Raw genomic sequence first — 11,226 nt, 5'->3', positions numbered from 1 at the left:
AGTGGTTCTAATCAAACAGCAAACATTTGTAGATGTAATTTTATTGTGATTGAAATTCATTCAGGCGTTCATACAAGTCAACCAAGCTGAAAATAAAGCATTAAATATGAAATTCAACAAACCAATACAATTATAAAGAGCTGTGGTTTTCTGAATAAAGAAAAATAAAATAAAATAAATAAAAATTAGTGAATGAGGTCAATAAAGGTGTCGCAGCTATAACATATTGTTACCGAAAACTATTTAACCAACTAGGTAACTAATAGATTTTTTCCAATTACAACTTTCAGCGAATGAACTGTAGACCAATGCATGTTTGACAAGGCCTAGGCGCAGGCCATCGACTTTAATTTGTATGAAAATTAAATCGGTGTAATGTGCGCACTTTTATACATGCCCATACTGATTAACTGCTCGACTAAGTCAACTATCCAGCCGAAAAAAGGTAAAAAGCACAATTATCATCATTGTAGTGGACGCTTTAGGTACTTGAATCGACTTTTTGTACTTTGATTCATCTTCTGGTACTTTGTGGAATTTGACTACAAGTGCCTACCTACATAAATAAACCAAACTTGTTCAATAAATTAGAATTTAGACTTCACTCTACTTTTTCTAATATTTTATAGTTATTGTTATCACGTGCACCCCACAGATCAGTTCCATCGCCAGTTCTCTCCGCTCGATTCCGTACAACTTCTTCGGAAGCTGTCTTCATATCGTATGCCCATCCAATCTTCGCAAAAAAATCGATGAACCAAGTAGTGAGACTCAACTTTTTATTTCCAAATTCAGCTGCCTGGTAGTCCCACGGGAACACGTGGTGATAGTTGTGGAATCCTTCGCCAAGAGCAAAAGCACTCAGCAGAACATTTTGACTCGGCAATATATTTTTATCGTAAGGCTTGTAGCCCCATTTGTGGGCAACACTATTGATGCAGCACGTCACATGCAGAACCGTGACATAGCGGAGTATGTTCATATGCCAAGCATTGTTCAAAGTTTCACCCCAGAAATACATCGGTATAAAAGTCGGGAGAATGAAGCAAAGAGTACCAATTACTGGCAACGCATATCTGCAACAAGATATTTGAACAAACTTAATTTAAATCCAACAAATTACTAGTACATACTCAAGCAATATTTAAGTGAACTTACTTTCTCTGAAAACGTAAAACGGGGTTGTTGTATAAGTCAGACATGTCCATAGACTTCCCTTGTTTTATCACCTCGTCCGATTTTTTGGTCATCAGCCATCCCATATGTGAGAAGAAGAATCCACGGTTGGCGTTGTGTGGATCACCATTGGTGTCGGAGCATTTATGGTGCACTCGATGGTCTCTGGCCCATGTTAAAGTTGTGTTTTGGAACGCCATGCTGTTTAGCACTATAAGAATTACTTGTAGGGGAAATTTCGCTTTGTAACTTCTGTGAGACCAAAGTCTATGGGCACCTGCAGTGATGCCTATTATAGTTATGTGATACATAAGCAAACCTGAAAAATACACATCATGGAGAATATACACATACATAGCGAAAGCTTGGTTTGCGAATGCATGAGACCGTGAAGTTATCCAAGCAGGCCGTGTAAAACTGTTATAAAACATTCGGGCGATTTCTTACACAAATTAAAAGCTGATAAAAAGTTTGTGGTTTGCAGGGACTCTAACACTTACCAAATCCAATGGTTGGCCACTTCACTGATGTCAAACATAAGTACAAGCCATACAACGCAGCGAGGTGCAAGTAACTAAATGAGATGACGTATCGATAAATTATTTTTGATCCTTGTTTATTCTTTGGAATGTTTTTCTCAGTTGGATTTTCATTTGGGTCGGGTGGTATTTCGGCCATGTTTATATTAGTTATAATCTTATTATTAAAACCAAATAATGGCACTGCTAGTACGCGTGTAGCATCTATAGATTTAAATGAAAACCGTGTGAAAAAGCCACCATATATATACAACTTTTACTTATGTTAGGTAGGCATTCATCACCTTCAAATAACAATTAAATGCAAATTTATCTTTACGTTATACATTGTTCTTTTTACTTTAACCACAGAATAATAATGTGCAGAGGGTTTGCAGTTGCAGACAACAATGTCACATTTCTATTTTGGGACAATGTGTTCGTTAATGTTTTGTCGTCTGCGGTATTTCCGGACCGATGGCTTAGAGTAGGCGCTTGACTTACTTGACTTATGGTCCTATGTCCTCTAAATGGGACAGAGCGTCCACAACAGTCCTCCATCTCGTTCGGTCTTGAGCTTCTCGCTTGATCTCGCTCCAGGTCTTGCCGATCTTCTTCGCCTCGTCCGCTACAGTGCGCCGCCAAGTTTGCCTGGGTCGACCACGTTTGCGTTTTCCTTGGGGATTCCAATCCAGAGCCTGCTTAGGGATGTGATCGGGGTCCCTTCGGAGAGTGTGGCCAATCCAGCTCCACTTGCGGCGCTTGATCTGCTGGTCGATCGGAATTTAGGGTAGGCGCACACCGTTGATTTTTCGTCGGCCGATAGTTTAGTCGGGCTGTTGATTAGTATGGGCATATATGGGAGTGCGCACACTACGCCGATTCAATTTGGCCGATTCTTCATACAATTTGAAATCGGGCACAACTATCGGCCAACTAAAAATCAACGGTGTGCGCCTACTCTTAGTAGTCGATTCGCACAAAATTCGTCCGCTCTCAATAATAATATTGTTTTAGTAGGCGTTTCGCTCGGATGTATTAAATTCGCATGCGATTTTAATACTTTTAATAATTCATAGGTACAAAGTTTTTATTACTGAAAATTACCAGAAAAGGCCTTTGTCCAGCAGTGGACGTCATTTGGCTGAAACGAACGAACAAGAAAATCATCTAAAATATGATAAAATAATTTTAAAGTTTAACATTTAGGTGATTATTTTGTACAATTAAAATGATGATGCATACCTACTATACTGTAGCTACAGTAATTAATTTTTATTTTTTGTAAAATATACATTTTTTTATGTTTCTTGATTTCCTTTTAGTAACTTATGATAATACTTTTATACCTTTTGATTGTGGTATGATTCAAAATATCCAGTAGTATAGGTAGTATGAGTAGTAGCAGAGTTGTCTTTTGAAAGTACATAATTTAAAAATTACTAGTAAAAAAATCTACAGTCTTTGTTTATAAGATTTGAAAACAATAATATTATACTTTTGGGTAACAATAGTTTTTTTTTCAATAGGTACATAAAATTATATAAAAAAAATGCAAATGCATTAATTTATGCACTTCAGAAATTTTTTTAGTCAACTTTTTTTTGTATTAATTTCATGATTTTTAACAATAAGATAAAGTTTTGGCGGCTTTATGCACGCCACAACCTGAACTCATTGGTCCACCCGCGGTGCTTGGCTGCGTGCTGCGCGAAAGAGGTGAATATTTTTATAATTTTTATTTTACAAAAGTACGTTATTTGTTGAACTTCGACACTTTTAGACCAAAGTCTAAAAAAGGCCAATCGTTCATTTGTTCGTTTCAGTTAAATGACGTCAACTGCTGAACAAAAGCCTACCCCAAGGATTTCCAAAATGAACGGTCTTGCACCGCCCGCATCCAGGCACATCCCGCGACCTTCACAGATCGTCGGTCCACCTAGTGGGGGTCCTGCTCACACTATGTCTTCCGCCCCTCATCACCACTCGAGAACTTTTCATCAGCTCTGCTCGCTTGATTTTAGCAATTCTGCGGTCATTTTGGTTCTCCTGCGGATTTCCTCATTTCTGATTCGACCACTCAGGTAAACTCCGAAAAAAGGCCAAAGTCTCGATTACATTTTTGAATATAGTTTTTAACTAACATTCAAATTCTTAACTTCAGGAATTTCAGGATATAGGATTGAAAACGACAGCCAAAGACGGAGGAAATAGTGCGCTTGGGAGGAGAGAAGATGACGTATTGTTTCATTGTTTTTTATTCTCTTTTAATCTTTGACAATTTTTTCTCAGTTGAATATTCATTTGATGTTTCAGCCATATCTATAAATTAAATTATTTTTAATTTTTATTATTGAGATGACATCGGCTCACTGAGAGTACGCGGCTTATTATAACTTTGAGTAACAACTGGCGAAGGACAACCATGTAAACATAACTTTTTATAAGGATTATGTCTATCGTCACTTCCTCCGAAAATAACAAGAAATGTAAATATATCTGTATGTCAAACATCAGAAGTTTGTGGAAAAAACGGCGTCAGAATGCTAAAAACCTAATTTTTCAGTTTGGTCTACGGCTTATTGTGTGTGACGTCAGTGACATTTTGCTATTTTACCTTGACTTATTCATGACTGAGCTTCCACAAACACGTGCGAAAAAAGAGTTGGCCAAACAATGGCGTTGAACACTAGTAAGCGCGTTAAAAAAATTATGAAAAGTTTCATTCATCTCTTCGATAAAAACAAAGACTTTGATAAGTACAGAGGCAGGAAAACTGAAAATTTGAGAATTCCCCCGCAAAGATTGACCCTCTACTTAACTAATCTCAGGAATTACCAGTTTGATTTAAATAATTATTTTTGTGTTGAATAGCTCATAAATTGAGGAAGGCTATAGGATATACAACGTGTTAATGAAAAAGCGCAAAACCTTAAGTTAGTTTGTTCGAAATCGAGAGTAGAATCGATTCCACTAATAAAAAATTAGGGTCAAATTTTAACCACAAAAATATTTTAATTTTAATCGTTACTCTATTATCAGAGGTGAATGAACTATCTACGTTAACTACTTACCTACTCATAGACGTGCATGCCTTGCAATCAACGTGTGAAAGGTCAATAAGTTTCCAGAAATGCGTAAAAAGAGATAACAAGTGCACGGGGCGAAAACAAAAAGAGTGAATATCTTCGTAAATAATCCGCGAAAATTAATTTTTAATAATATACATATTTTTTTTATAATAAAGGTAAGTTGGGGTGTCTGAGGTTTTGCGCTTTTTCATTAACACGTTGTATACAATCACTCTACGACTAATAGAGGTGAAGCACTTTGGTTTGGTTGGACATCACTTTGGTTCTCCTGCAGATCTCCTCATTTCTGATTCGACCACTCAGGTAAACTCCGAAAAAAGACCAAAGTCTCGTTTACATTTTTGAATAGGTATACTTTTTAACTAACATTCAAATAACTTAACTTCAGGTATTTCAGGATATAGGATTAAAAAGACAGCCAAAGACGGTGGAAATAGTGGGCTTGGGAGGAGAGAACAGGGTAGGTATCTGCCATATGTATAATTATTGAAACGCTTGTCAATATTTTACCATTTATTCACACACTCGACATAAATAAAATAAATAACATCCTTGAACATTTTACACTGCGCCCTAGTCCCAAACTCAACAAAGTTTGTACTATGTCAGACAGTTGTAAATACTCAGTTATAGCTGCCATTTCTTTAAAATCACTATAACTGTGCTATTACTATCCAAACTAAAATAATCAGAAAAAATATTATTATTATTCTATACAATTACGTTTATCACGTTTACCCCATAGGTCAGTTCCATCGCCAGTTCTCTCCGCTCGATTCCGTACAACTTCTTCGGAAGAAGACTTCAGGTCATATGCCCATCCAACCCACGCAAAAAAGTCTATGAAGTAAGTAGTGTGGTTAAATTTCTTATTCCCAAGTTCTGCTGCCTGGTAGTCCCACGGGAACACGTGGTGATAGTTGTGGAATCCTTCTCCAAGCATGGCAGTACTGAGAAGAATATTTTGACTTGGCAATATATTTTTATCGTACGGCTTGTAGCCCCATTTGTGAGCAACACTATTGACGCACAACGTCGCGTGCAGAGCCAGGACATAGCGGAGTATGTTCATATGCCAAGCATTGTTCAAGGTTTCACCCCAAAAATACATCGGTATAAAAGTCGGGAGAATGAAGCAGATAGTTCCAATTAAAGGTACCGCATATCTGCAAAAAACATTAAAAGAAACTTAACTTACATCCATCCAACTACCAGACCCAAACAATACCTGCAACCCGATTGAGTTCTGCGCACCTCGCTGGAATGCGACTCTCCCTCGCACTCACCCGCACACATTCCCGCGTTCGCCCCGTCCGTACCAGAGCGTCGATGTGACGTCACGCCTGTCAGATGCGCATTTAACTCAATCAGGTAGTAAGACGTGAACTTACTTTTTCTGGAAACGTAAGACAGGGTTGTTGTACAAGTCAGACATGTCGATAGATTTGCCTTGTCGTTTCACCTCTTCCGATTTTTTGGTCATCAGCCATCCAATGTGCGAGAAGAAGAATCCTCGGCTCGCGTTGTGGGGATCACCATCGGTGTCAGAGCATTTATGGTGCACTCGATGGTCCCGGCACCAATTTAAAGCTGAGTTTTGGAAACTCATGCAATTGAACACCATAAGAATCACTTGCAGCGGAAATTTTGCTTTGTAGCTTCTGTGAGACCAGAGTCTATGAGCAGCTGCAGTAATTCCGAGTATAGATAATTGATACGTCAGAAAATCTGTAAAATGACATGTTCACATATTTACATAGAACGCTTGGTGTACGAACTCAGAGAATGTACGAAAGTGTTCATGAAAAATGAGCCATGGGCACTATGGGAATACCCCGGGTCGTATAAATAAGTGATATAGCCGCACAATTTATGTTTTCAGCCAAACCTAATTGGAGGCCAAACTAACATTTCAAAAAAAGGAGGCTCTTTGTTCTTTTATTTAACAGGCACGTATTTAAGTTATTCAATTATTTGCGTCTGGTAAAATCATAATCCGATATCCATGAGTTGATATGGCAGGTACAACTCTCCGTGTACAGTTTTGGGTCTGCCATCGAATGCGGATAGGGGAACGCCCCTCAGTCACTGACGGTCACGATGCAGGGGACATTTTTAAAAACCCTTACAGGCTGGCGGGGCGTTTACCCAGGCCCATTCTTTGAAGAACCGCTCTCGGTACTTCTCTTATCAGCAGAGCTGACTGAGCTGCGGCATGGAGGAGACCGTTACCCGCTAGGGCGGGCCAGGGTCCAGTTTTACCACGAGGAGAAAACCTCTATAAAAATAACTGGAGGAAGGGAGTGGCCTAGCTAGACTCTACCCTATCTCCACAACACTCATCAGAGTATATCTGCACATGTATGTATAGGGTGTTTTTTAGAGGTATAGAACTTTAAAATGAAATAAAATACATAAAACTATATTTTAGTCACATGGTATTGGTTTTGTTTAAAAGGTATTCTTATGCCATTTATGCTTCAAAATGATTTCGGGCCTAAGGGTGCCACGGTTGGCTCAAATGTAGCGTAATCGAAATGTCTAATTTTCAATTTCTTTTTCGAGCAACTGTGGCCATACATCGGCAATAACGCGACGAATGTTGGCATTGATTTCCGTAATTTATCTGCGTAGTAGTGGACTTCACATATCCCCAGAGAAAATAATCTAAAGGTGTGAGATCACCAGATTGTGGAGGAAAATTCAAAGATCCATCGCGTGAAATTATGCGCTCATAGAATGTTTCCCGCAATAAATTGAATGTGTCGCGTGCTGGTTGGATGGTAACACCATCTTGTTGAAACCATAGCTCTGCCACATTAATATCATTCATCTGAGGAATGAAAAGTTACGAAAATTACGTCGACCGTAATATGGACGTTTGTATGGAAAACTGTACCATGATTTTTCAAATACATTTTTGCACAATTTGCAAACGTTGTTCAGAAGTAATTCTATTTAATTATAAAATGGCAAAACATACTGTCCACAAATGTACCACCAACTATCAAATTAAATATCACTAGAAACAGTGTAACCAATTTAAAGTTGTATACCTCTAAAAAAACAAAATGCGATTGAAACATTGTTAAATAAATATTATAAAATAGATTTTTTACACTTACTGAATCCAATAGTGAGCCATTTCACTGATGTCCAACATAAATACAATCCATAGAACGCAGCGAGGTGCAAGAGAGTGAACGAGATGACATATTTATAAATTATTTTTGATTCTCTTTTATTATTTGGCAAATTGTCCTTAGCTGAGGCTTCATTTGGGTCTTTTAGTGTTTCAGCCATAATTTTTAATTATTTATTATGGCTAATATTAAAACAAAATAATGTAACTGATAGTACGCGTGCAGTTTTACCTTTGTGTAAAAACTACCTCAGGGGACCCTTTTAAATACAACTTATTAAATACCCTTTTAACTTATTGTAGGAAGTATACTTCCTACGATACATTGTCACTTCTTAAAATTTTAGAAAAAAAAACAAGAAATGAAAATACATCTGTATGTATATTTTTATAATTTACTAGCTGTGCCCGTGACTTCGTACGCGTGAAAATAGTTTGAATTAATAAACTCTTATGCATAAAACGGGCACTTTAGATTTTTTTTTTTACTTCAATGAATATTACAAGGTTTTATTAATTTGAAGATGTATTGGCATTTTATTTTCCTAAGCACGCTGTACAACTTTGAGCTTCTGTATAAGACATATAGTGAGAGGCCACGTTTCCGAACCATATTTATCATCACTGGTAACACACATTGGTTGTAGACTTTCGTCTTCAGGTACTGAGGTATTTTGGATAAAAAGATGTTGCGTAGTTTCCCGAACGCTGCCCAGCCGAACTGTCTCTCTCGAAATTGGACCTACTTTGCTGAATCGTTTGTCCGAGGTAGACATATTTGTCAACAATCTCGAGAATTGATGCTTGGTGTTGAATAAGAAATGAGTAGACCCGTAAAAGAACTAAATTCGCTCGACGAATTATCAAGCTGAAGAGGCAATGGGCAGGGTACATTAAACATACATCTTTGATTAGGTAAATAGTTTTCACACAGTTAGTAGTACATAACGGAAGTCCAATTCTATTTTAATTTTTATGGATAACAATGCGCGCTCACAGAGCATTTATTTATTTATTTCAAACTTATATGCATGTCGCAGTCAATTTGTATAATCCGCCTTTTTACATTACAGCTAGGCATTTTGCATTACAGCTCTGTTTTGTAATACGGCAGCTTAACGTTTAGGCGGATTGAATACGGCTGAATGAAAATCCGCCGGAATGTATTCAGCGCCAAACGTTCTTCAATACGGCTAGCCGTAATGTAAAACAGCGTGTTATCACCCGCCGCTTTGACAGTTTTTAGTTCCTATTTTCAATACCGTGGCGCTGCCGGACAAAGTGGCTATGGATTCTAGTGTTCGGCGGAATCCTACACAATATTATTAGTGTAAAAATATGAAATCATGGCTGTGGCCGGTGAAGATAATTTTATCTTAAAGAAAAATAACCCAGAAAAATGACTAAAACTTTATTGTTTTGAGTTACCTGTTCCCTGTGATAATTTTCTAATTAATTCTTAAAATGTTAAGAAAAGTCAAATATATTATTTAGTATACAGTAACGAAGATAAATAATTCTTAGAATCTGTCTTATTAAAATTTATTTTCATTAAACATTGTTTTATTTTGTAAGTATGGTCACCCTACAATTTATAGTAGTCCGATGCGGCTAAACGTGGGCCGCCGTATTGAAGAACGTATCGCCACAGATTAGAGAGTATGCGTATCGCACGCAATGACAATCCGCCTAAACGTTGAACCGCCGTATTACAAAACAGAGCTGTAATGTAAAATGCCTAGTGGTAATGTAAAACGGCGGATTATACAATCCGACTGCGACATGCACATAGAACAGTGCACTACACATAGAGCATGTCTGGGATGTTATTAAGAGACGGGTAAGATCTGTGCAACCTGTTCCACAAAACTTGTAGCGTTGCAGAGCCGGACAACCTCTTTTTCACGTGCAGACAATTCACCATCTTCTCCGTCTGCACCGGTGGCGGTTCAATTCCAGTCACCAAGCCGCCAGGAAAAAAATCCTTTCTTGCAAACTACAGGAAGCTAAAAAGAGTTCCTGAGATTTGCGCTTTTAAGCAAACAAACAAACTCTTCAGCTTTATAATAATAGTATACCAAGATAATTATAACCCATTGAGCGAACAACAATGGGTTTCACGTGACCGGATGATGTGTATGTAGTTAATAAGTAATATTAAAGTAACATTTTACTTAAACTACTAATTTGACCTTGACATAATATACCTAAACTAGCGGCCGCCCGCGACTTCGTACGCGTGGATCCAGTTTTACCCCCTTAGGGGTGCAGTTGCGTAAAATCCTTTCTTAGCAGATGCTTACGTCATAACATCTACCTGCATGCCAAATTTCAGCCCGATCCGTCCAGTGGTTTGGGCTGTGCGTTTGTAGATCTCTATGTCAGTTAGTCAGTCACCTTTGAGTTATACAGGGTGTTTGGTAAATGGGTATATGAGCCGACACTAGCCCATGTTAACATGGGCATATAAATGGTATGGTGAAGTCAGAAAATTGATATCTTCATTTTAATTATTTTAATTTTCATACAAATCGGAATTTATAAAATTTATTTTAGCCCATGTTCACATGGGCATATAAATGGTATGGTGAAGTCAGAAAATTGATATCTTCATTTTAATTATTTTAATTTTCATACAAATCGGAATTTATAAAATTTATTTTGTATGAAAATTAAAATAATTAAAATGAAGATATCAATTTTCTGACTTCACCATACCATTTATATGCCCATGTGAACATGGGCTAGTGTCGGCTCATATACCCATTTACCAAACACCCTGTATACAGGGTGTCCCAAAAAGTAGTGTCAAGCCGAAGCCCAGAGGTAGAGCATCACTAGGGCTACCCAAATCACCGTGACTTTTGATAGTTTTCGAGTAAAGATTTTTTTACAACATACAGGATTTGAGTTTACATTCGTGTTATGGATGTAAATACTTCTGAATCAGCTAGGCCTAGTATTTATCTAATAATAATAAAAATTGGCCAAGTGCGTGTCTTTTCTTCTAAAAAATTTTTACTAGTTAGGAATAATATAATACATGAGTCAAATGACTATTACTTTTAAAGTAACTGATGTATCTTAACCGTTATACCTATATTAGGATTTTTTCCAGATTTTTCAAGCTAACAGTTTAGTCTTAGTAGTTTAGGACGCCACGAAAAATAGTCTTAGAAACCCCTAAGCCATTTTAAAAGACCTATCCAACGATACCCCACACGATGGGGTAAAAGATTAAAAAAAAATTATCCCCACATTACATGTAGGGGAGCTACCGTATTTTTTTTTTCAAAAT

The 11,226-nt window shown here is 37.4% G+C and overlaps 2 protein-coding genes across 2 annotated transcripts; both read right to left on the bottom strand.

Moving 5' to 3' along the window:
- Positions 1–216: 216 nt before the first annotated feature.
- On the bottom strand, positions 217–1,854 carry LOC114363109 (acyl-CoA Delta(11) desaturase). Its single transcript, XM_028318737.1, has 3 exons — positions 1,677–1,854; positions 1,159–1,495; positions 217–1,076 (listed from the first exon to the last, which is right to left on the bottom strand). Exons 1-3 carry the CDS (start codon positions 1,852–1,854, stop codon positions 602–604), a joined length of 990 nt encoding a protein of 329 aa, XP_028174538.1. The 3' UTR covers positions 217–601.
- A 3,458-nt stretch (positions 1,855–5,312) lies between these two features.
- Positions 5,313–8,141, bottom strand: LOC114363117 (acyl-CoA Delta(11) desaturase-like). Its single transcript, XM_028318746.1, has 3 exons — positions 7,912–8,141; positions 6,178–6,514; positions 5,313–5,952 (listed from the first exon to the last, which is right to left on the bottom strand). Exons 1-3 carry the CDS (start codon positions 8,087–8,089, stop codon positions 5,493–5,495), a joined length of 975 nt encoding a protein of 324 aa, XP_028174547.1. The 5' UTR covers positions 8,090–8,141; the 3' UTR covers positions 5,313–5,492.
- Positions 8,142–11,226: the final 3,085 nt, after the last annotated feature.

The sequence above is a fragment of the Ostrinia furnacalis genome, unplaced genomic scaffold (genome assembly GCF_004193835.3).
Source record: "Ostrinia furnacalis isolate ACB-3 unplaced genomic scaffold, ASM419383v2 OfSCF7012, whole genome shotgun sequence".
In the NCBI taxonomy this organism is placed as follows: Eukaryota; Metazoa; Arthropoda; class Insecta; order Lepidoptera; family Crambidae; genus Ostrinia; species Ostrinia furnacalis.
This window is presented reverse-complemented; position numbering and strand designations above follow the sequence as displayed.

What these genes read in the sequence shown, in the direction of transcription:
- LOC114363109 (XM_028318737.1), bottom strand. Translation starts at nt 1,854, where the DNA reads ATGGCCGAAATACCACCCGACCCAAATGAAAATCCAACTGAGAAAAAC. An exon ending in GTGGCCAACCATTGGATTTG is followed by an intron (nt 1,496 to 1,676) that starts GTAAGTGTTAGA and finishes TGTATTTTTCAG; the next exon opens with GTTTGCTTATGTATCACATA. An exon ending in GTTTTACGTTTTCAGAGAAA is followed by an intron (nt 1,077 to 1,158) that starts GTAAGTTCACTT and finishes ATCTTGTTGCAG; the next exon opens with ATATGCGTTGCCAGTAATTG.
- LOC114363117 (XM_028318746.1), bottom strand. Translation starts at nt 8,089, where the DNA reads ATGGCTGAAACACTAAAAGACCCAAATGAAGCCTCAGCTAAGGACAAT. An exon ending in ATGGCTCACTATTGGATTCA is followed by an intron (nt 6,515 to 7,911) that starts GTAAGTGTAAAA and finishes GTCATTTTACAG; the next exon opens with ATTTTCTGACGTATCAATTA. An exon ending in GTCTTACGTTTCCAGAAAAA is followed by an intron (nt 5,953 to 6,177) that starts GTAAGTTCACGT and finishes TGTTTTTTGCAG; the next exon opens with ATATGCGGTACCTTTAATTG.